General features: G+C 52.9%; 2 protein-coding genes across 8 annotated transcripts in view; one reads left to right on the top strand and one right to left on the bottom strand.

Moving 5' to 3' along the window:
• C3H1orf226 (chromosome 3 C1orf226 homolog) overlaps window positions 1-23,278 on the top strand; it is a 360,848-nt gene extending 337,570 nt beyond the window's left edge. For 4 of the 7 annotated variants that reach the window (XM_019986989.2, XM_019986985.2, XM_070782767.1 and 1 more), the window contains 4 exons: window positions 2,730-2,895; window positions 4,312-4,464; window positions 18,718-19,027; window positions 19,837-23,278. In XM_019986989.2, coding sequence (XP_019842548.2) covers window positions 2,730-2,895; window positions 4,312-4,464; window positions 18,718-19,027; window positions 19,837-20,332 — 1,125 coding nt within the window. In that variant the 3' untranslated portion in view covers window positions 20,333-23,278. The other 3 variants (XM_070782778.1, XM_070782771.1, XM_019986996.2) reach the window with 3 other exon arrangements.
• Window positions 10,981-14,009, bottom strand: SPATA46 (spermatogenesis associated 46). The gene is made up of 3 exons (XM_019987006.2): window positions 13,763-14,009; window positions 12,438-12,551; window positions 10,981-11,788 (listed from the first exon to the last, which is right to left on the bottom strand). Exons 1-3 carry the CDS (start codon window positions 13,959-13,961, stop codon window positions 11,262-11,264), a joined length of 840 nt encoding a protein of 279 aa, XP_019842565.2. The 5' UTR covers window positions 13,962-14,009; the 3' UTR covers window positions 10,981-11,261.
• Window positions 23,279-23,849: the final 571 nt, after the last annotated feature.

Raw genomic sequence — 23,849 nt, 5'->3', positions numbered from 1 at the left:
CTTATGTCTGCTGCCCATTTGGACGGCTGCAGGAACAGAAGGGCTCCTTAGCGCCGGGTTTAGGCAGCAGCAGCAGCGTGTGCTTTCGAATTCCCAGGGTTTCAAAACACCTGAAATGTTATAAGTCTGCGTTTGCAAAGCTAAAGTTCTTGTTTAGACTAATACAAGGAACGCTCAAACACAACTTTTTCTCATAGTACTGAGTGCCTGTGGATTTGTGATGAAAGATTTGATTCAAAGGTTGTCTTTTATGTACTAATGGTAACTCCCCTGCTGGAATGGTTACGTGCAAAAGAAACTTCCAGATTTTGGTGTTTTTTTTTTTTTCCCCCTGGCTTCTGCAGGAGGGAATTCTTCTTTTGTCCCCTGTCCTAATTCTCTGACTTCCCAGAGGAAATCTAGGAGTGTTCTTCATGGAACCTTTAACCACTGGCCCCTGGTACTGACTATTCTATTCACCTGATATGGACTCATAGACTGGCCAAGCCTCTGGCCAACCTCTCAGTTGAAAAATGGAGACAGTGAGGCCCAGGTAGAAGTGTATTACCTTCAGTTGAATAGGGAGTAACCAACAGATTCGAGCTTTCAGCTCCTGGTCCAGTGCTCTCAACTGGCCTCTTCTGTGGGCAGGTTCAGACGTGGGGTTTGGGCACCTGAGTGTGTAGCCTTTGCGTGCAGGGAGCCCTCTGTAGATGTCAGTTGTTGGTAGGTGAGATTCCCCGCTGTTTCTGTTTACATGCTTGGAAAGTTTTGCTCCACATTTATGCCTCGTGTTTCTGTTTTGCTCTGAAGAAAATAGAAAATGGATAATTAGCAATTCTGTCTGCCCAGTACATTCCTCTCGGTGATGCTCTTAGTTGGAATAAATTACATTTACTGGCAGATGGAAGGTTATGGTTTCCTCTGGGGGCACTTGTAGGGGTGAGGTTCCCACAGCAATTGTCCTGATTCTCAGAACCAGCAGGATTTGGGGGGACTCTTTTGGTGAACTGTCTCCATGCCTCATTTTTGCAAGGAAGACAGAGGCTTAATAGCCATCTACCATCTGATACTGGATTAAAATATTATTGCCACTGCTTTCCCTGTTCTTGCCCCTCTCTAGATCTCTCCTTAGTTTATTTGAGGCTGATGTCTGGACTGGAAGATCAGTCTTGTCCTTAGCAGCGCCTGGTGAAGGACAGATTCACTTTAGATTCCTTAGGCATCCTCCCCCTTGGGGAACGATAGGCCTAACCTCAGGAGCCGCTAATGGAAAGTGGCGGTTAATCTCATTAGTGGCTCCACTTAGAAGCAGAGCCAACAACTGCAAGGTCAGGTCCTCAAATCTGGGCCGGGGTGAGGAGCTGGGGGGAAGGAAGCAGCCACTGCATCCGAAAGTGCGATCTCTGAGGGCTGGCTGCCGGCAGGGCAGACAGTGCCCTGGCAGGACTCTGGGCCAAGCTCGGCCAGACCGTGGGGTGAATATGACCTGTTACTCCCTGACAGAATGTGAATCTCTTTGGAGCAGATGGCTCTTCAGAAACCCAGAGCATTTGTTGTCTGAGTCAGAGAATCGACTCTTCCAATTCCTTCCTTCTCTCTCCTCTGCTCTTGGCTCTACCTGTCCCAGCCCGGTCCTCCTGACTCTGTGTCTTTATCCACACCGTGTTTTTGGTTCAAGAAAACCCTCTTTCATACAGGTTGCTTTGGTCTTAACCACCAAATTCATGAGCTCCCCATATTCAGGGACCTTCAGAAACCTCCCAGAGGCCTTTCTATCCACTTCTCAGCACAAAAGTCACATATTGTTATCATTGTTGTGTGACTTAGTGTCGTCAAGCCAGAGTCCTGAGAGAATCCCCACGTCTCCTCCCCCTGGGTTGTGTCCCCACACCCAGACTGCGCACAGGGAGCAGAGAGGCCCCCTGGGCCCTGAGCACTCAGGGTGCCACTGCCGGTGCTCTACCAGGGACAGTGAGAGGGCGAGGGGCCCCCTCTCCCCAGAGAGGACAGCTCTGGAAGCTGTCACCTCAGGCTGACAGCCACCTGCCGGGGCTGCTGGACAAAGCCCTGTGGTTAGTCAGTCAGCAGCTGTTTGACCTCCGCCAGGTACAAGGCATGCTCCCAGAGGCCTCCAGAAATAAAAAGGGAGCGGAAGGTCAGGGCAGGAAGCTGACACCCACCACAGGCGTGGAAAAACAGACTTCATGACCGTCACCTCACTGTCTTAGAAAGGGCATGCGCCTGGCTTCCTGTTTCTCGTGCTGTTTGGGTGTGAGGAAGGGGAGAAGGAAGATTGTTACAGCAGTCTGCTGTGACACTTTCTTCGCTAGTGGGTCAGCATATCAGTTTTTTGGCTTTGTTTTTGAAAAGACAAGGTGAGAAAAAGGTACCTGCCTCAACACAGCAGTAGTATGTTAGCTGTCAGAGCGGTTCTGACGGGGCTGGGGCTGGGACACAACTCTTTCCTACCTCTTGCTCTCGGTGTGGGGCTCTAAGTGGTATGTGAATGACACATCATGGCCCCCACTCGGGATGCGGATCCAGTGGCCCAGCTTCTTTCAGCTTCTCCTCTGCATTACCAGCCCAGGTGCCCATTTTGCCTGGGAAAGGGCTTCTCCGTCTTGAATTGAAGCTGGAAGGCTTGTCTGGCCCTGGCCCTCCACCAGTGACTCACGTTTACATTCACATCCCTTTCTTCTCTCCGCCCTGTCTCCTCGCTGTCTTCTCTGCCTCCCCGCTCTCCGCAGGTTCACTTGCTGAAGGACCAGCTGGCTGCTGAGGCCGCAGCGCGGCTGGAGGCCCAGGCTCGCGTGCACCAGCTCCTGCTGCAGAACAAGGACATGCTCCAGCACATCTCCCTGCTGGTCAAGCAGGTGCAGGAGTTGGAGCTGAAGCTGTCGGGACAGAACGCCAGTAAGCGAGGGCCCTGCCTGGCCTCACCTCCCCGTGGAGGCTCTGGAACCGAGAGTTACCTTCCCCAAGCTTTTGGTGGTATTCTTGGACCCCTGGCCTGCCCTGGTTATCCTAGCAGAGAATATAAGCAGCTCTGTTTGTTCCATCCACACACTTAATGGAATTACAAAATGGCAGGGCCAGAGAGGGTCTTGGCTGCCTTCTAGCCCAGTGCCCAGATTTGACCTTGAAGTCCCCAGGAGTCACAACCACATGTTCTCCCAGCCTCTCCTTGATGGGCCCCCAGGCTCTTCACATCCTGAGGCTGCCTGGTTCCTTCTCAGAGGGCTTTTCCAATCGAAATACACTGAGCATCTATTGTGAGTCATGCTTTCTGAGAGCTCTGCAGGAGACGTCAATCTGTCCAGTAGTTCACTCCCCCTGCATAACTCTGTAGCGCAGAAAAGGCTGGTAGCAGTCTGCCTCTCAGTGGGTAAAGCAGAGGAGCGCCTGTGGCCAGCACACTCTGCCGGCTAGTGGCAGAGGTTGCTTGGCTCCCCGCCTGAGATCCCTGCCTCTACTCCCAGCTGATCCGGGCTGCACTGGGATGTGCTGGGAGACAGCGTGTCTCTGTGACGCGCTGAACTTGTCCGTGGCTTGTCTGCTGCTCTAAGTGCGCACTGACTGTGGACCAGTATCGACTGATCATATGCATGATCTCTTTTAATCCCTACAGTGGCAGATGATTTTGTGCCCATTTTACAGATGAAGAAACAGACCCAGAGATTAAATAACTAGCTCAAGGTTTCAGGACTAGCACAGTGTGGAGCCAAGATTCAAACTCGGGTCTGATCATAAAACAAATGCTTTCTGCATCACACCGGTAGTTCACCCAAACTACCCTGGGAGCTTCTTAAAAAATGGATACTCAAAAAAAAAAAAAAAAAAAGGATACTCCCAGATCCAACCCACAGAGATTCTGCATTGGTAGGTCTCAGGCAGAGCTGAGAACTCTGTTTTTAAAGTGGCCCAAAGGTATGCATAGGGAACCACTGTACTTTACCACTCTGAAAGCCCTTCTGGATGTTTCTTTATCAAGCCCCTGTTGTATTAATGCCAATTTGCAAGGTTGCACTAAACGTTTCTACATACTTTTAACATAGCTCTTCAGTTTGTACCTTTTTCCTACCACGTTCCCCTTTCAAAGCATCCACGGGTCTTGCCAGCCCATCGCGGTCATGGCCCCGCCTTGCCTCCTCCCCCGGCTCCTCCCCCTAGCCTGGCACGTCCATTCTGAGTCAAGTGGAAGGAAGGATTGAAAAGCCCACCCTTACCCCACTCCCCCCGAGTCGGCCAGGGACCTGGGTGGGCCAAGGGTGGCTTTCAAACCAACCACCTTGCTCATGCCACCCCTCTTCCTGTTGTCTCCTCCTCCAGTGGGCTCGCAGGACAGCTTGTTGGAGATCACCTTCCGCTCTGGAGCCCTGCCTGTGCTCTGTGACCCCACGACCCCGAAGCCGGAGGACCTACACTCGCCGCCCCTGGGCGCGGGCTTGGCCGACTTCGCCCACCCAGCGGGCAGCCCCTTAGGTAGGCGCGACTGCTTGGTGAAGCTGGAGTGCTTCCGCTTTCTCCCACCCGAGGACACCCCGCCCCCTGCTCAGGGCCAGCCGCTCCTTGGCAGCCTGGAGCTCATCAAGTTCCGAGAGTCGGGCATCGCCTCAGAGTACGAGTCCAACACGGACGAGAGCGAGGAACGGGACTCGTGGTCCCAGGAGGAGCTGCCCCGCCTGCTGAATGTCCTGCAGAGGCAGGAGCTGGGCGACAGCCTGGATGATGAAATCGCCGTATAGGTGCCCTGGGGCGAGGAGGCCGAGGTGTGGAGGGCCGAGTCTGGCTGCTGCCTGGGTAGGGCTGCCAGCTGATGGGCAGATGGGCACTGCTGAGGATATCCAGGGGCCTGGAAACGTTTACAGTTTAAGAAAAGCATTAGGATTTTGCTTTGGAGGGCCAAGTGGGGAAGAAATTGGATTGTCAAAAGTGAATCAACTCCTCCCTCCTACTTGTGACTCCTGGGGGAGGAGGGGACTTTCAGAGCCCATGGCTTTGGGAGAGGGTCCCTCTTAAGGACCACCAGGCTGCTGAAGGACCTGCTCCCACCTACCGCATCATCAGGCTGCTCTGCTCTGTCACGTAAGGCCCTTACAGTCCCCTTGCTCTCCCTACTTCTGTGGTCCCGGCTATGAAGGGAAGCCATCGGTACCTTCTCAGGTACTTTGTATTTAGATGCCAGGATGCTACCAGTTGCCTAACTCTTCCCTGACCTTCCTGGGAGGAATAACTTCTTTAAGCCTTTGCAGAGACTATAGAGGTTAAATGCTCCAGGCTAAAGGACCGGATAGTCCTTTCAGTGTGCGTGTGGTTTGGAATGTGTCACATTGAGGGGATACGCTTTCAGATGAATTGGATCCAAGCGCTTTCTCTGGGTGGCATCGAGCGTTGCTCCAGAAGGAGATGGGACTTCACTACCGTTCAGGCCCTGCCGTGGAAGCCAGTGGGGAGGACAGCCTCTCTCCTGCCCCAGATCACCGAGGTCTGACTCTGTAGTGTGATGCCCCGCCCACCTCCTGCCTACAAGTCCAGCTCATCCCCAAGGAAGCGGGAAAGCTGCCCTCTGTCTCCCGTGTCCTGCCTCAAGGGCTGTGCCTACTGAAGCTATTATAGCACTCTGCCTCTATAAAAGCCTCAGAGCCCCCAGCCTTACCTCTCAACCTGTCCTCTCCACTGGGTGGAAGTGTGCAGTTTTTACTGCAACAAGAAAAGAAAAAGAACACAGGCTGGTAGCTGAGACTGCTCAAGTCCACTCTTCAGAATCACTGCCACTTAAGTCAGGGACCAGAGCCACTTTGCCCTTGGCCGGCCACCCTGTGGATGCGCGCCTAGAGTGTGCCAGTAAACAGTGCCACGTGCCGCTCTCCTTTACCATCTGGGCCCGGAGGTTGCTGCCTGCTACTCTGGGCTGACTGGGGCTCTGAGGGCACGCTTGCGCGTCCTTGCCTCCAGTGAGACCCGCAGTGGCTGGCAACAGGTTTAAAGGTGCCAAGAGAGAGCTGAGACATGCTAGTGCTGTGTAAGTTTGGGGAAACATCTTTATCTTGAACAGCAAATTCCAGACCCAGACTGTGTTACTATGGGGTTGGCTAAAACGTTCGTTCAGGTTTTTCCACAGCATCTTATGGGAAAACTCGAAGAACTTTCTGGCCAACCCAGTATTTGAGGATCAATTGGTAACGATGTGGTGGCTTCAAAATTAAGTTCTTTAAGCCTAACTTGGCTTTATGAAATACAGAAATGAAAGCGTAGATCTTCTGTTATAGCTACAGTTGGGTTTCCGCTAGACCCGAAAGTCCAAAGTAAAGGAAATCAATGCAGCTTTATGTTAGCCTTCCTTGGTGCATGAAGGTGTCAGTGAAATGAGATGGGTGCATGTGTGTGTGTGCATGTGTGTACACGTGTGCTTGCTTTGACATGCACATGTGAGGGAAGGTGTATATGTGTGTGTAGGCTTGTGAGAAGTGACCAGAGAGAAGAATGGGAATCTCCAGAGTGTTTGAATCAACAGTACACTTGTGTTCTTTTCCTGATGTGCATTTAGTTGGAGAGGGGGTGGCTCTGTTTTGTTACACTTTCTAGTTGATCATTGGAAGTAGATCCAGAGACAGAAGGGAAGGAAGAACTATGAAATCAAAGGAGAGAGGTCAGGAGTCCAGTTTGGCTGAGCCTCTCTAGCTTACAAAATCCTAACCCAGGCTTCCTTGAGTGTGGGACCTCTTTGCTCATTAGAAGTTGGGGTGTTCAGGGGAGGGGAAGGTCTGGCTTCTCCAGGCCCACTGCCCATAAGCAGGGGCTGAGGACAAAGCCAGAGGCCAGTGGACTGGGTGTGTGGAATGTGCTAGGAGAGGGCTTGTTTGGGGAGAAGAGTGGGTGGGGAAGATAGTGTCTAAAAGGGTCTTGAAAAGATTGCAAAGGGAAAGAAGAAAGGAGATAGTAGAGAGACTCAAGAATTGGAGAGACTAGTTCTCTGTACTACTGACTTGGAACCCATTCAAGACCCTTCCCTTCAGGAGGCTCCACAGTGGTTTCTACCCACGTTGGCCCCATCCTTTCCCCGGTTCATGCCCTCCCTGGAGCACTGGTGTGTGTGTTGGTGTCATCTTTAGTGTGACCCAGCCAGCGTGCGCTGGGTGTGTGGAGATGGAGGAGACAGAGGACAGATCTAGGGGCCTTCAAAGGTCACCAGCCACTGGGCAGGAAAGGGAGCGTTGCGGACCCCAACCTCCAAGTGATGTCACCCTGTCCTCTCCCCCTTGCTTCTTGCTCTGCTAACTCAGCTCCTGCCCTCCTCTCTTTCATCCTTCCACTCTGCCCTGTGTGGAGGACGAGTGGACACCAGGGGCGCCTCCCTTGCAGTACCTGCCCCAGCCTCTCCCGGGTGCCAGCAGACTCTTGGGCACCCTAGGCTCTCACAGGTGTGGAGCCAGGGAAGAATTGCTCTGCACAGGATGGACTTATATTGGAACTGAAAATTATATTCCTTATATCCCTGCTGATACCAATGCTGTCTATAAAGCCTCTTCATAGCCTCACTTCTCTCAACTGCTCTCATTTAGGGGTTGTATTCCTTTTTATTTTCTCTTTGCCTGACTGCTTTCTCCTACCCCTCACCCCTCACCCAATTCCTCGCCCTCTCCCTGAGCCTTCTACTTCCTAAAACTGTGTGGCATTAACTCTGTTGGATCAACTCTCTGGGAAAAGATTCTGTTCATGTAAGTGCACTTACTGCCTGGATGTTGTCACTAGTCTAGTGGCTTTTGCTAAATAAACCTTTCTTATTTCTAAAAGCTTTTCCATTGTCTTTTCTTGCTTCTTCTATTCTACCTGCTCCTTCTCCCCACCCCACCCCACCCCACTCCCCAAGCCTGGTGGCATCAGCTCCGTGACGCACGACTCCCAGGGGTGTGGTGTTGAGAAAAAGAACTCATGCTTCCAACAAGGAAGGAAGGAAGGTGGTACCTTCAGAGGCAGATTGTCCAGACCAGCCTTGCAGGATCAGGCTATACCAACAGTTCTTATCCAGGGGCGACAGTGCTCCCCCAGGGGATGTTTGACGGTGTCTTTTTGGTTGTCACAACTCGGAAGGATTCTGTTGACACATAGTGATTGGAAGCCAGGGAAGTTGCTAAATTTTCTACAGTGTGCAGAACAGCCCCCACGACAAAGAATTATCCAGCCCGAAATGTCAGTAATGCCTTGTCTATACCTGTTTCTTTTGTTCAGACTCTCCCATACCCCAGACCTTTTCATGCTCCAGACATCATTGAAATATTTTGGCAGCAGCAAGTTTTGAGTGCTTTAAAAAGTACATCATAGATCTTTTCAGATAGAGTTAAGATCATCAAGGGAGAAGGCAATGGTAACCCACTCCAGTACTCTTGCCTGGTAAATCCCATGGACGGAGGAGCCTGGTGGGCTGCCGTCTCTGGGGTTGCACAGAGTCGGACATGACTGAAGTGACTTAGCAGCAGCAGTAACAGCAACAAGATCATCAAGATTATAAAATTTCACTGATTCCCTGACTATAAATGTCTGAAATATGTAGTTGGTAGAATGCTAGATGGGAGCAATCCAGAAATGTCCATACTGGAGACAAAGCAGGGACGTTCCCACACCTGCCTAGAAGGATTACGGTGTCCCTGAGACACAGCTCAGCGGAGGGGTCCTGTCTCACTGAGATGTGGGCTTTCCTGCAGGGAGCAGAAATAAGAGGGGAGGCAGAAGGCTGGCAAAGACGGATGTTAGAGAAACATGGAGCTGCAGTTTCTCAGCATCGTGACAATCAAGCTACAGTGACCGGAACATATAGCTCTTTGGAAGGCAGAGGTTTCGTTAAACTTGACTTTGGTAAGCCAGGCCTGAAGGAGAATTGGAGGGTCAGTCAACCAGGTTTACGTACCCTCTGCCTTTCTCTGGCTGAGTGAACGGAACTGAACCTTTATTTTCTCACCTGTAAAATGGGAATACAGTACCCCACTAAAGCCTCAACGAAGAGTAAATGAGACTGCATTTTAGAATCAGTCAGTGTTGCTGCTCAGGGGTGCCTGGTCAGCGCAGGTGTGTGCTGCATGCATTTCTGCTGCACTGAACCTACTCAGTACTCTGTATATCGAGAATGCTACTGGGGTCATAATGACACTATGTTAAACGTGAAAGGTGGAAAGTACCTTGTCCTTAGGGAGAAAATGCTGAATTTGCACCCCTGCCAGGGCACACTCAGCGTGTGCTGTGGTCCTCGGGCTCAGTCCCCAGCCTTTGGATGGCTTTCCGTCTCTTTTTTAACACTGTGCCCTGTGCCCGGGTGGCTCAGTTGTAAAGCATCGCCTGCCAATGACTGCCAGTGGCAGGAGGCGCAGCTTCATCCCTGGGTCAGGAAGGTCCTCTGCAGAAGGAAGTGGCCAGCCGCTCCAATGTTCTTGCCTGGGAAATCCCATGGGCAGAAGAGTTTGGTGGGCTACAGTGCGTGGAGTTGCAGAGACGGGCACGTCTGAGAGCACCTGCACACACGTTCCTGGCCATGCCCGTGGCGTGGGTGTCCTGGAGGAGCAAGCGGGGGCTGGGCTGAGGGGGAATGAGTCCTCTCCTGGTCCTCCCCACACTATGCTGAGACCGTGGGCAGCCTCCCCAGGTCCACTCCCTGTCCCCCTCTCCCTGTGCTCCTTCAGAAGCCCCGTCACGGGGCCACGTGTGCACAGTAATGTCTGTAAGGGGAAGCTCCCGAGGGCTTAGGTAACTTTTCCATTTAGGGAAGTGGGACGTCAGAGTGAGAACTAAAGAGTCACTGGAGTCTCCTCTGCTCCCTCAGAGTACCAGGCCCTGGAAGTAGAGTCATGTCAAGGCTGCCTGCAGACCACCATGCCCCGTGAGGGGAGAGTGGGACCTGCATGTCCTGGCTCCTGGTCCAGCTGGAGGTGGTGGGGGGTGAAGGGAGGCGAGGGAGTGGGGTGAGGAGCAGGGCGCTGGGGGTGGGGATGGGACTGGCCTCGCAGCAAAGGACTGGGACGCGACGGGCCTTGGGTCCAGCCTCTCTCTCCCTCACAAAGGAACCGCACATGGTATTTGAACAGGACAGTGCTAAGCAGAAGCAGCTTTGCTAAACCATAATGTGGGGCTTCAGAAACACTTGCCATATGACCACGGGAAGGGTCAATCCTCCCCACATTGGCCAACCAGTGGGTGCCAGGGTCCCCAAAAGGAAATGTGCCCCCACGCCCCTGCAGTGAAGGAGCCCACTGAGTCACCAGGGAGATGAAGTGAGAGGTAAATAAAGCCTCAAAATACGACCGTCGAGTATTAAGCTCTGTTTTCCTTCCACCACATAATGGGCAAAACAGGTGTCCTTGCTGCCCACTCAATGCTCATCCATTTTTCTGTGTCAGAGCGGGCTGTGAGGTTTGCTCAAAAATGGAATAAGGGTCAGGGCTATCTGCTGGGACATTCCTTGGTGCTAGAAGCAGTGTTTTCACATATTTAACCTGGCCTTTCTGCCATGATTCAACAGAGCTATGTCAAGATGTCCCATGGGTCAAAAATGATCTACTTCAGCCAGAGATGTCCCTTCCAAGAGAAGCATCATGGTATATGTGGTAGGAACGGACCCCAGCCTTATTTGCCTCTCTTCTGGCTTATGCGTGAGGCATGGCCTTCCCATTCCATCCCTCAGAAGATCTAACACCTAAGAAGCTTTCACACTGCACGCAGATTCTGCCGATGCAGCCTTCCCCAGGCTGACAGGAGAGGGCCTTCAACCCTTCTGCCTCCGCGCAAGGTTCCCCATGGCGCGGAGCCAGGACCGATCACAGCGGGAGCAGCAGGAAGGTCAGGGTCCTAGAGCGGTGGCTCTCACACTTGAGCTGCATCAGAATCGCCTAGAGGGCAATTACAGCACAGACCGAGGGGCCCACCCGCAGTGTTCTGATTCAGTAGGTCTGAGAATTTAACTTCTAGCAAATTCCCAGGGGATACTGACACTTCTGGTCTGCACACCTCACTTTGAAAAACCACTATCTCGGAAGATATTCCCATACTTTGGGTATTCTTTCAAAACAGAGAGGCAGGGAGATGGACCTGGTGTTGCTAGGCAACCAGCAGCAGAAGGGAAATGGGATGGAGGCCAGAGGCTGGGAAGGATGGGGTACAGGGTGACCTGGCACTTAATAAAAGGCCGTCACTGACTTTGGTTTATTGACATCTCCACAGAGACATAAATAGGTATCGTCCCCTATTTACCTGGCGTCATCCACTAACAAGGGAGCCGCTGCTGTCCAGCAGGCCTACCTGAAGGCCTGGCCGCTGCCCAAGGAGAGCCTGTCTCCCGGCCGGGCCTTCTGCTCCTTGTACCAGAGCGTTTTGAGCTTGTGGTAGTACACCTTGCAGCTGAATCCCTCCTTGAAGCCCCTCTTGATATGGCTCTTGAGGGAGTGCAGAGTCGGATACAGGCGGCAGCAAGATGCACACTTGTAGCCATTCTGCTGGGCTGGGTGCCACTTGGAAGCCATCAGGATGTCCTGGAATGTGATGGAGTCTGTGGTGTCTGGGCCGGGCCTGGATTTCTTGGTGGCCTCTCGGGGGCAGGTGTTCTCTGGGGAGGGAGAGGATGAGCAGACGCTGTCGGCTGTGTCCTCTGGGAGGCAGCTGTCCCTCTGACCCTCGTCCCGCTGCACCTCCGAGAAGCTGTAGGTCTCAAGGTGGCTCTCTTTGTCCTTGCATAGAAAGTAGCTGTAAGGGGAGAACCAGGGCCGGTAGATGGTGCAGTTCCACCTCAGCTGCTCTCCATTTGGGGCGTCCCCCAAGATGCAATCTGCAAATGAAAGCTGGGTCTGAGCCTCAGGCCAGGCAGGGAGCAATGAGGCCTGGGGTGGCCAGAGACTGTACAGAGAGGCAGAAGGATAAGCAGACAGGGGGTCAGGCACGCCCTCAGGTCACCTCTGCCCCACCTTGAGTGGGTTCTGGGAGCAGGCAGAGGGTGGGGTGGGGAGAGCAGGCAGAGGCATTCTTTCCCGCTATTTGCTTTTCTGCTGGTACAAATGGCAGTTTGACTTCTGGGTAGTGACTCTGGTGGAATCACTCACTAAGCCCTGGTATTTGTCAGGTGTGTCCCGCCCTGAGGACACCTCTCCTCTGCCTCCTCTAAGGAGCAGACTGCCAGACCTCTGCACTCCCTCTTCCTTCCACAATGGTTGTGGCCATTTTTCCAGCCTTATTGTCTGTCTGCCTTCAACAGCCTGGTCAGGCAGAAACTGCTGCTGTGCATCAGCGTGAGAGACAGGAGAGGAGAAGCAAGAGGCCCCCACAGGGCTGCAGGTCTCTGCTAAAGGAAGCACCAGACGGAAGACTGCAGGGAGCAAGGCAGCGGGCGGCGATCCCACGCACAGCTCCCCCATACCCTCGGGGAGCAGCCGCATGCCCCAACTTCTCCCCCGTGCCCGCCCCACCAGAGCAGGTCTCACCTGGCGAGATCACTATGTTGTGCACCCCGTGCCGGAGAACGCCACCTGGGCACTGGGGCGGCAGGGCCTGGACTGGGCTGGGCACCTCAGTAGGTAACACAGGCTTTGCGATGTCTGGGTTACAGGAGAAACATTCTGGTGAGCTGAGCAGTGTTGGGAGCCCTTCCCCCAAGACGTACCTAGAGGTTCAACCTTGGTACTTTCAAGGCACTGCAAAGCTGAAGCAAAACAGTGACCTTTCTTGCACCTAGATAGGCAGAGCTATTCTGGATGACCTCCTGGGGAATTCCAAGTAGGGTGTGGTTTCACTGAGACCCGGGAAAGAGCCTCTCCAAAGGACAATGTAAGACGCGGGCCAGATAACAGCTTTCTGCCCGGCCCAGCCCTCTCTTGACCCTCCTGCAGCTCACCGTGTGTGTGTGTGTGTGTGTGTGTGTGTGTGTGTGTGTGTGTGTGAGTGTGTGTGTGTGTGTGTGTGTGTGTGTGTGTGTGAGTGTGAGTGAGTGTGTGTGTGAGCGCGCGCACATGCGCTTCTGTCTCTTCACTCCACGTTGCACCTTTTGGGTCCCTCCAGGGCCCAAGGGAGGGAGTCATGGGCCCTGTTGCTTTGTTACAAGATCCCTTTGAGGATGAAAAGCTGGTTTCTGCAATAGCCAGAGAGTGTTCAGATGAACCGTAGCTGTCTGATGGCTGCTAATACTTGGCTTAAAAAGCTGACTTGCCTCAAATCTCAGAGTAGTAGCTGTGCTCAGTTTGGGAAATAGATACAAATGCCTGTGTATAGGCAGTGGGTGTTTAGGAGAGCTATTCCTCCACGGAGCAGCACTTAAACTTCAATGTGCGTAGGAACCACCTGAGATATCGTTAAAAGTGCAGATTCTGACTCAGCGGGTCTCGGGTAGGGCCTGAGGTTTTTCATTTCTGACAAGCTCTCAGGAGATGCTGACGTTACAGGTCCATGGACCATGCTTTGAACAGCAAGTCAGAACATTCAGCTTTATTGCATGAACTCATCAGCCTCTTCTTCAACTTACATAGACAGGCTGTCCCCGCGAGTGTCCATGTAGATACAGAGGGTGAAAAGTGTAACAACAAATGTTTCCCCCATTCTTCACTTGCAGAAAATGAATAAACAGCAGGAACTACTTACCTGCTTTCTCCAATTAAAATGCCTCCCACCCACAGCATTTTGAAAAATTATTTTCTCCCTGTATGTAATTTAACTTTCTCACTAAATCGAGGTCCTATAACATGATCTGGTAGAGTACTCAATTACAAGCTTCAAAGAGCCACATTTTGGGGGGCCCAGGGGCACCAGAGTTTACCTGGCAAGCTGGTGGCACGTGAGGACATAATATCAGGAAGCGTGCTCAGGGCAGAGGAAGAGATTCGAGTTCCAGAAATGCTGAGGAGTGAGAAGTTCTCCATGTTCTGGCTACCAAAGGGTACGGAGGTCACGCACAGCTGCTCCCAGGAGGCTGGTTGGGTTGTCTGGACGATAAACATTCCGAGCGCAGGTGACATCACAAGAAGACCACACGATTCCACTCACCAGGAAGGTGCCCTCAAAGATGGATGGGGTCTGGTGCAAGCAAGATAAAAATTTTAAAGATTTTTTGACTTGGCATTCCTCAGTGGCCTGTCTTACTTGGGAATATCCAGAGAGATGGAGGCGTGTGGGCGAGACCTGGAGTGATGCTGTCTGTCCCCCTGTCTGCTCTTTAGTGTCCCTTTTCCATGTTGTTGCTGCCAGTACCCCCAGCTCTGGGGCTCTCTGTCCTCTCTGAATGACGGCCTTGGTTTCTTTTTCATCTGCCTAATGTCTGCCACCAGATATTTTTGTTGTTTTAATTTAGCTTCTGGTTTGGGATATGGTGTATACTTTTATATTTTTCTTTGGACATAATTTCAAACTTAGAAAAAGCTGCAAAACTAAAATTAGTGCAGAGAATGTCCATGTACCCTGTATCTAGATTTTCCTATTGTTAACATTTTATTCCATTTGCTTTATCAATTCCCTCCCTCCCTGTCTATGCATGTATACTTTTTTTTTTCCTGAGGTATTTAAAGGTAAGTTACAAACATAATGTCCCTTTGTGCCTAAATACTCAATATGTTCTCCCCAAGAATAGGGACCAGATACTGTTTTAAATGGTTGGTGCTATTTTTAGCAAATGACTAAAACATAAATGGGTGGCTTACTCAACACCATTTGCTCATTATAAGCCATTTCCCACGAGGCTATGAACTCAGAGTGGCAAGGTTGCCTCTTTTCTTCGCTTCACTTCTGTCATCTAACAGCCTGGGTAGCCTGCTAGAGGGTTGATGGGTGAGTTGAAGGTGCCCCCTTCTCGATGCATACAGGGCTTTAGATGTAAAGGTGGAGATGTTTGTGCAGTGTGGGAAAGATCTGGTCCACTCTGTAAGCAGCAGTGCACTCCCCCTGCTGTGTGTGGACCAAGTGTGAGTGAGCGTCTGCGTGTGAGAGCCTGGAGTTGGCCTCCTGTCCCTGTGTGTTCACAGCACTCAAACGTTTGCCGGGGGCAGTGTGGGGAATGTACTCTCCTCACGCGCTGCCTCCACAGCCTGGTCTGGAATGTTAGAACGTGTTAGGATGCAAACTGATACTATGTACCTTGGCAACTTTAAGGTATTGGCAATTTCAGTTGGCTGCCCTGGCGTGCAGAAAGATCAGGGCTCAGGGAGTCAGCCTGTGTGAGTTCTAAATTTGGGTCTACCATTCAGCTCCCTGTGGGTATGAGGCATTCCTCTCTGCCACCTGCTTTTCCCGTTCTGTTAATTGGCGTGGTTGGAGTGGATGACCATCTTCCTGGTCTTAAATCTAGTGATTTACATGTGGAAATGAGACAACGAAGGAGTGATGCAGGACCCAGGAGACTTAGAGCTTCATCCTGCCCTGGCCTATTCCATTCCTCCTGCCGCCAGCTAGGAACTCCAGATATACTTAATGCAAAGGGGGCTCAGAATATGGGGGGAAATACAAGAGGCTACATCAGAGCCTGTTGGGAGAGTTTTTAAAATCTGACTCTGTTTTGATCTGGTTATTAACAAGCACCCGGTCGTCCTGCGTGCCTCATAACAGGGCCCCTGTCTTGCATGCTATGTCCTCTTGGTGTGTTGTTGCTGGTGGCCCAGACAGGAGATGACACTCCCCACGTGGTCGGTCACTACATAAAACGTGTCTCTCTCTCGTTTGTTTCCCACCTGCTTTCCGAGCCCCTTTCTCGGACAGGTAAGATACCATCTTTCTTACGGATGACTTTGGCCCCAGATGTTCCACTCTGCTTGGCTGTGTGCATGCTGGGGGTGCTCTGGGGAGGGTCACCTGGTTGGGGTCCACTTACCTTCCTTTCCACCATCACTGTTACTTTCTGAACCACCACGCTTCTGGTCCTGACAGTGTGTGAGTTTTAATGCTTTCAGCAGGAAAGGGGCTTGCTGCACACCCCTCAGATGGGGAGATGAAGGAAGCCCCAGGGAGAGTCCTGTGTCGGAGGCTGGAGTTCCTCCCAGTCTGACCTCAAGAGCCCCTGTGGACCACTCCCACAGGAGGGGGTTTTGAATGACTTTTCTAAATGGAAAAGGGCTTGGAGAACAGTTTCTCTACGATGTTAGCTCCTAATGCAGTCAGTTTTAAGCATTCATGTCAAAAGTCAATTCAATTAAACTATTTGCTAAATGCCTGCTATTGTGCAAGGCCCTATGCTGAGCATTGTAGACCAGAAATATCCCTCAAGATGCTACAGCCCAGCAAGGAGCTTATTTTATTATAAAGACAAGATGTATTTACCAGAAGACTGCAGAGAATTGTGAAGAGAGTACATGATGGGCTATATTTAAATTACTTAAGAATTCAGCAAATACATTCTGACGGGTAGAGAAGCAAGTAGTACAGGAAATCTAAAATGATGCTTAGTCAAAAAGTTATGTTTATTAGACTGCTTCCTCAATAATTATAATAAAAGGGGCTTGCAATTTACAAGTTACTTTGCCAGGTGCTTTTGGTACTTACACTTTTAAAAATGAATGTGTCTGCTCTGAAAATTCACATTAAACCAATAAGAAAACAGCCACAGAACTATGTGAGCCCAGAAGTGGTGGGGATTGGCCTTCTTCCCCAGCCTACCTCTCTTGAACACTCGCTCTAGTTTCATGGTGGCCCAAATACTTTCTGATTTGGGGGGAAATCATTAAACGCGTTAGTTTCCAGGAGTTCATGATCAAAGAAGACTTTGAAGAATATGGGACATGATAGGTAAATCACGCAAAAGTGGATGACATGGCAAGATTTACACTCTCAGGAGAAGACTCGAGTTGATACCCCTGTTGTACGATGGGCCAGGATCTCCTGCTGGTGTGGTGGGTCTACACCCGGAAGTCAGCCAGCCTGAACCAGCTGGCTCTGTGCCTGGTGTCCCAGCGGTGCTCTACCCAAGTTCCTGGCATGTCTCCTGCAGAGGTGCTTTTCCTGCATGTGGGTTAGGGTCAGTTACAGAGGTGAAGACTGGGGCTCACCAAAGGGGGAGATTCCACTCTTCCCACAGCTGCCTCCTACCTCTAAAGACCCTCACCATCTGGCTTATTGAGGTAGTTGGCTCAGAAGAGAGATCTCTGCTTGAAACCACAATAGAGAGAAATGCTCCCTGTGACCCAGGACTCAGCAGGGCAGGGCAGAGAAGTGCTTTATGCGCAAGTTCAATAAAGTGGCTTCCAGGCTGGCTCAGATTAGAAAGAATCCACCTGCAATGCAGGAGACCTGGGTTCAGTCCCTGAGTTGGGAAGATCCCCTGGAGAAGGAATACTCCTGCATTCCTACCTGGAGAATTCCCTGGACAGAGGAGCCTGTGGGCTACAGTCCATGGGGTCACAAAGAGTTGGACACAGCAGAACAGCTAACACTTTCACTTTTTTCAACAGAAGGAAATACACACCCTAATCTCAGTTCCTCTTAGGAAGGCTCAGCAAGAATAGACACTTAGAAGAGGAGCCTGTGACCAAAGGCAACCTCTCCTCCCCACAGGTTGACAAAAGTACCTGGAACGGTTGGGAAGGACAGGAACCTCCAGCCTGCTTGCAAGGTGCTAGCATGGGTCTGGCTGCACTGAGACCTGAGCTGAATTTCCGGGTGGGGAGACGCTGCCCCATGCCAGGGTGTATGGGGCATGAACCTTGAACTCCTGAGAACCCTGAGCTCCAGCCATTCCAGTTACACATCGCAGAGCTGCTGCGGTCTTGGTCTCCACAGTTCTCTATCTGCAAATGGGTTTGGCAGTTCAGGGTATTTATTTTGAGTACCTACTGTGTGCTAGCTGTCAAGGACACAAAGATGAATGAGACATGGCCACTGCCTTGCAGGTACCAACAACTCAGTGGGTCTCCTCTCAGCCCTTTGAGTTAATTAATCCTTCCAGCTGAAGAGGGATCCCTAAGAGGAGTGTCCACAAGGCATATTTAGACAGCAGGCAAGGCAGGGAAGGGAGTGGGACGAGCTCTGAACTTCGGGTGAGAAACCCTGGTTTGTAGTTCCCACAGCACCCGTAACTGGCCTGTGACCTGAGGCCCAGCAGTTCACTGCTCTGAGCCCCGTTTTCCTCCTCCATAGTAAAAGTCTTAACCACACCCCACCTCACTAGGTTGTCCTGAGGATTAAGTGAGCTGGTGTTTGTCAGCTTCCTCGTACTTCCTTGGCACCAAGCACTCATCCGTTTGGTTCACACCATCCCTCCTCAAACAGCTGGTCCGTTCTCCCAGATTCCACACCTGGAGAAGTGAGCATTTTCCGTGGAGAAAGCATGCTACGCGTGTACCTCTTTAGCAGAGAGCCTCCAACCGCAGGCCTCTCGCCCTTCCTCCACCGGCTTCTACCCCAGTACCCGAGTCAGTGCCATGCGCTCACCGCAGCATAAAACTGTACATCTCATCGCTTCATCCTGGTTTCCTTTACTTTAGAAGGCCTGGTGACCCCAAGGTAAGCAGGTAGGCTGGGAGTCAAGGAGGCAGGCTTAAAGGGATAAGTTGGCTTTTTTTTTGTGGCTAGCGTTCATCACTGATTAACCTGGGTGAGGCAGAACTAGAATTTCTGGTCCCACAGCCCATCAAGACAACCGGATTGCAAGGTTCAAGGGTATCTGCTGGCGCGCTCTTGACTCGCGAGGTTACAAAGTTGTGGGTGTGGTGTAAGGAGAAGACCGGCAGTGATAGGGAAAGAAGTACCCGCTCCCCTCCCCTCACCGGCTCTCTCTTTCCTCTTTGTTTGTAGTCGACCACAGCATGTTTGAGAACCTGAACACAGCCCTCACTCCCAAGCTCCAGTCGAGCCGCTCCTTCCCCCACTTGTCCAGGCCAACGGCCCCCAGCGCTGCTGCTCAGGGGTCTGTGGAGCCCGGGGGGCCCGGACTCTGGGTGGGCAGCAGTCAGCACCTCAAGAGCCTGGGCAAAGCGGTGGGGGCCAAAGTGAATGACTTCCTGCGGAGAAAGGAGCCCTCGAGCCTGGGCAGCGTGGGCACAACAGAGGTCAACAAGACCGCAGGGGCCCAACTGGCCGGCGGGGCTGACGGGGATGACGGAAGGTGAGTGCACCACCTATCACCTCCCTGCGGGTCTGTGGACCAGGAAGGGGCTTGCAGAGAAACTGTAGTGTCTCGAGAGGAGAATGACCCTGGGGAAGGGACGTGAGGTGGTCACATGAGAATAGCTGAAGGGTGACGTTTGGGGAAGCCGGCTTCACCGTCCGCCGCCACAGCGGAAGTTCCCGGCATGCGCATCACGTCCCGGCGCTGTGCTGTGCTTCAGCTGCGCTCTGTTACTGACCCTGCCACAGTCCTCCGAGGTAGACGGTATCATTTCCATTTTGCAGACAGTGTAGGTTCAGAGTGGTAACGTGAGGAGCTTAAGGGTACAAAGTTAGTGATCAGCAGAGTTGGATTCAAACCCAGGTATTGTGGAAAGCACGCTTCCCAGGGGGATTCCAACACCCAGCCCCGTGTGAGGAGCCCTGCCCTGACAGTCAGTAGTGGAGAAGCCCATGTTTGGGCAGGTGCGGGGGAAGCCTCCCATTTGGGGCCTTGTTTTAGGCAAGTGCACTTGGAGGGTGATGATGCAACTTTTGAGAGCTATTGCATAGGTTCTGATGAGATGCAGTTCACCAGTGGGCCCAGTGTTAACTCTGTGCTGCTCTGAAGACCGAGTGAGCATGTGACAGCCCCAAAGCCATTTGCACTCACACTGCTGAGACTCATGCTAAACCAAGGATGAGAGTCCAGAGTGTAAAGCGCCCCCCTGGGTGGGTGAGTGGAAAATGCAGTTGGAGTTAGAGATGCGAGAACACAGCAGGGACTGGTGTCTCGCCAGCCTCAGAGCACTGACATCAACTTTACAGGTCAGCCCTGCAAGAAGCATTCCCTCGGCTGGATCCTCCACCTCCTGCCACCAGGAAGCGAACCCCTCGGGCCCTGAAGACCACCCAGGACATGCTGATTTCGTCACAGCCTGTCCTAAGCAGTCTGGAGTATGGGACAGAGATGTCATCTGGGCAGCCCCAGGTCTCGTCTTCCGCCCAACCCAGCCCAGCCGATGCTTCCCAGCCAGAGGCCACCACAGAGGTGGTGGACAGGGATGACGCTGTGCCCAATGGAGAGGTTTCCGTGTCGGTACCTGATCTCATCCACAAAGACGGCCAGGACGACCCCAAGCTCAAGGTGACTGAGTGCCGAAGGGCCTCCTCCCCTGGCCTCATGGAGAGAAATGGCCTCAAACTCAGCCTGAGCCCCATCAGCCTGGCCGAGTCTCCGGAGGACGGCAGCCCACCTCCACGGGCGCGGACCTCCAGTGTTGACAATGAGGGCCCTCACCCAGACCTGCTGTCCTTTGAGTAGAGCTGCTGAGCTCCCTCCCTCTGCCCTCTCCTCCACCGTGCACCCTGGCTCTGCCCTCTCTCCTGCTGTCTGTCCCCCTTGCACAAGGCATGGCAGAGTGATTCTCCTGGTGATTGCAGGGCCACTGGTCCAAGTGGTTGTATAGTCCAAGAGTCTGTCCATGGAATGGAAAAGTACTCCCTTGGGTGCCATCCCAGCTTCTCTGCATGCTGGCTGCAGCCCTTGGATGTTGGGGCACCTCTGCTCCCATGGTGCCCTGGCTTCCCATGGGCGTGCAGGGCCAGCAGCACAGGATGAAGGCTGTTCTCTTTGCCTGTCTTCCAAATGCCGCCTGCTCTTCTCTTTTCCTCGCCCTCCTGGTTCCTTCCTTCTCCTCCCTGGGTGCCCAGAGGCCTCCTGCCTCAGGGGCAGTCAGATTGGATGGGGGATGCTGGGTTTGGCTTGGTGACGGGCCCAGACCCAGAAAGCCACACCAGAGCACAGCGCAGCCGCAGCTTTTCCTGGTCACAAGACACTGCAGGCCTCAGGCTGTCCCCTTGCCTCTGCCCACGTGCATGCAGGCTGAGGGAGATGCTTATGCCTGAGACCCTGGGCAGCCTTGTCGCCCAGTGCTCACAGGGGCTTCTCCTCTAGACGGGGAGCATGGTGAGCCCTCCCTGGGGCAGGGCATAGAGCCAGCCGCCGAGGGCACCTGCCCAGTGTGGGAGTGTCCAGAGGCTTTGGGAATGATGGTGCCCAGCTACTCTCGTGCTCCCTGCCCAGAAGGAGGGACCCGGGCTTCCCACGCTGTGCATGAAGACAGGGCTAGGCAGGCCCTTGCAGAAGCAGCAGAGCAAGTTCTGACGTCATTCGGGGGGAGGGCCCGGGAACCTGGCATCCATGGAGCTGGTCCCGAGAGAACACAGAGCAGTAGTGGAGAAGGCCATGGGAAGAGTAGTCATTAGGACTCAGGGCATCTATGGGGCCTCACAGCCTACCGAGATGTAGTTCCAGGCTCTAAGCATGCTAAGTGCGAGGATGAAGGTGAACAGTGTGAGGACCAAGGTGGAGGGTGTGAGAGGTTGGAGTATGGTGAGAGGCTGGGCAGGCTGCCCTTGAGGAGGGGGCACTCTGCTCTTGCCCTGAAGGCGCTCTCTGTGCACCTGCTCTGGGGTCCCTGTGACGGACTGGCAGTTCCCCCAGCTGCACTGGTTCCGCCCTCCTGTGTTAACCCACCTCTGTGTTCCTGTCTCCCACCAGGAGTCCTGTCCTGCTGCTTTCCTGTGGCCAGGAGACCCTGTCAGGGGTTGATCCCAGCCTTGGGGGCCTTTGCAGCAAGAAGAGAACGCGCCTTTTCTTAAGCAGGGTGGCTGGTCCCTGGGAGAAGGCTGAGGGGGCTCGTCCGGCCAGAGCAGGGTCTTCATTCCTCTTCCTGCAATTCCTGCTGCCTCCGTTTCTAGTCATCGCTTGGCTTCCCCTTCTGGGTGCCCCAGAGCTCACTGCCCACTTCCTCTCATCACCCACTTCCTGCTCCCCCCTCAGCACCTCCGTGGACCCGGGAGCCTCGGGGGATCACCAGCGTGCAGGCTGCTCCTGCCCCGTGTGCTCGCGTCTGCAGCCACACGGCCAGGCCTCAGCTCTGCCACGGCCTTGTCTTCTCACAGCAATGCTTTGTCTCCTCTTCCTCAGAAGGGTCCCAGCATCCCAGGCACCTGGCAGGCCATTGTGAAGTGAGCAAGGCTGTTACTGAATTGAGTCGATCCTGCCTTATTCCAGGAACATCACAAGGATGCGATATCTGCCCTCAATGCTCAGAAGTTCTCAGGACTAACATTTTGGGGGCCTGTGAGTTTTCCCATATTGGCTTGGGGTTCTGCACAAAACACACAGCTGGGGGTGGGGAACAGAGCTAAACCCACATGCTGGGAGCTAGCCCCCTTTGATTTGCACTTCCATGCCAGAAGTTCAGTTTGCTTCTGATGAGAAACTTACTGAGTATCTACACTCTGGTCTGCTGCTCTCCCAGGGACCAGCGTGCCTCTGGCCGGGTGGTACTGTAGCCATAGGTACAGTGGTGGCAGGCCAGGGCTGGTTCAAACACCCAGACGCCACTGAGGCCCGGGAGTCAGCACAGGCATCCTGTCAGGCTGTCCCAGGACCATGGACAGGGTGACCCCAGAGTTCCTCAGGCTCGTGTCCAGTGCTGAATGAGGAAGAGGCAGTGGGACCCTGTGTCAGTGTCCAGGTGGCCTCTCTCTGGTCGCCACCTCAGCCATTCTTCTGCAGCAGGGGGTGGGGGAGCTCTCTGAGGCTAAAATCGAGTCCTAAATGCTGCAGAGAGTGCCTAGTACTAGGGGACAAGAGGTTCCCAAAGGCCGACAGGAACAGCAATGTCTATCCTGCCGAGGGCCCTGGCACAGACCAGCTGTCTATGTAAAACCCCACTTGGCTTCCTGTGTCCATCTCAACACCTGACCTTCCTGTAACTGCAATATGCTGTCACCCCTGACACACACACACACCCCTCAGGGTGACTCCAGCTTCTCTGGAGGCTTCACCCTGGGGTGGCCCAGTCTGCTCAAGGACAGGGCACCAAGGAGAAATGTCTTCTATGTCCTCAGAAGGAAGTGGGGCCATGGAGTTTTTTCCACATTCTGGTCCCACTCCCCTGTATCCCCATATTCAGCAATAGCTTTACCCTGACAGATGGAAGGTGAGCTTCCAGAACCTGGCAAAAAGGTGGCATATTCATACTCCCCTGGCACAGAGAGAAATGTAATATGTTAACGAATGTGAGTGATGAAGACCTTCTTGTAATCAATCAGCTTTTAAAGAACCAAGAGGTTGGCCCCAGTTTAGGGGAAGAAGAATATTACAGAGCTATTCCGAGTATTTTCTAGAGATTTTATATTTATATTTTTAGTAATTTTCTGGTAGAAAGTATACAATAAAATGGTTTGGTTTGGGTTTGCTGGTTTGGTTTTTTTCTCCTAACCAATGGTGGGTGGTTGGTTTTTCTGAAGGCTGACTTGTTCGCCGGCCTTTTGCTTTGTGAGCCTGGGAGAGGGAGCCATGACAGATCTCTAGCCTGAGACCTTGGGCGGAAATGGTCTCTGGGGATGTGCCCTCGTTTAGTCCCCTAACTGGCTGGGCACCGTGGAAGTCTCCCTCCTCCATCGTGTGCAGAGGTGCCACCCTCCCCCTCAGAAAGAAGCAGGAAATGAGAGTGGCCACAGGATCATCTACCTGGGGTCCATAACCCTCTCCCATTGAGGTGGGAATGGAGCTGGGTGTGCACACAGACCTTCTTCAGAGAGAGACCAGAGCTGCTATCAGATTCCAAGTCATTAGTAATGTCAGTAAAACACCCAAAGCTGCTGATGTGGGCACTTACCCCAGACTACAGTAGCCCAGATGCTCCTTACTGAGAGAGCATGGCTTAGAGCAGTGCTGGCCTGAAACCCCCTGGGTACCCCCTGGCTGTCCCCAGACTGAATGACCCGGAGGACTCCCAGCTGAGAACCGACCAGATTTTTAA

Source organism: Bos indicus, chromosome 3 (genome assembly GCF_029378745.1).
Source record: "Bos indicus isolate NIAB-ARS_2022 breed Sahiwal x Tharparkar chromosome 3, NIAB-ARS_B.indTharparkar_mat_pri_1.0, whole genome shotgun sequence".
NCBI lineage: Eukaryota > Metazoa > Chordata > Mammalia > Artiodactyla > Bovidae > Bos > Bos indicus.
Note: the sequence above shows the minus strand (reverse complement) of the source record. Positions and strands in the feature narration are given on the sequence as shown.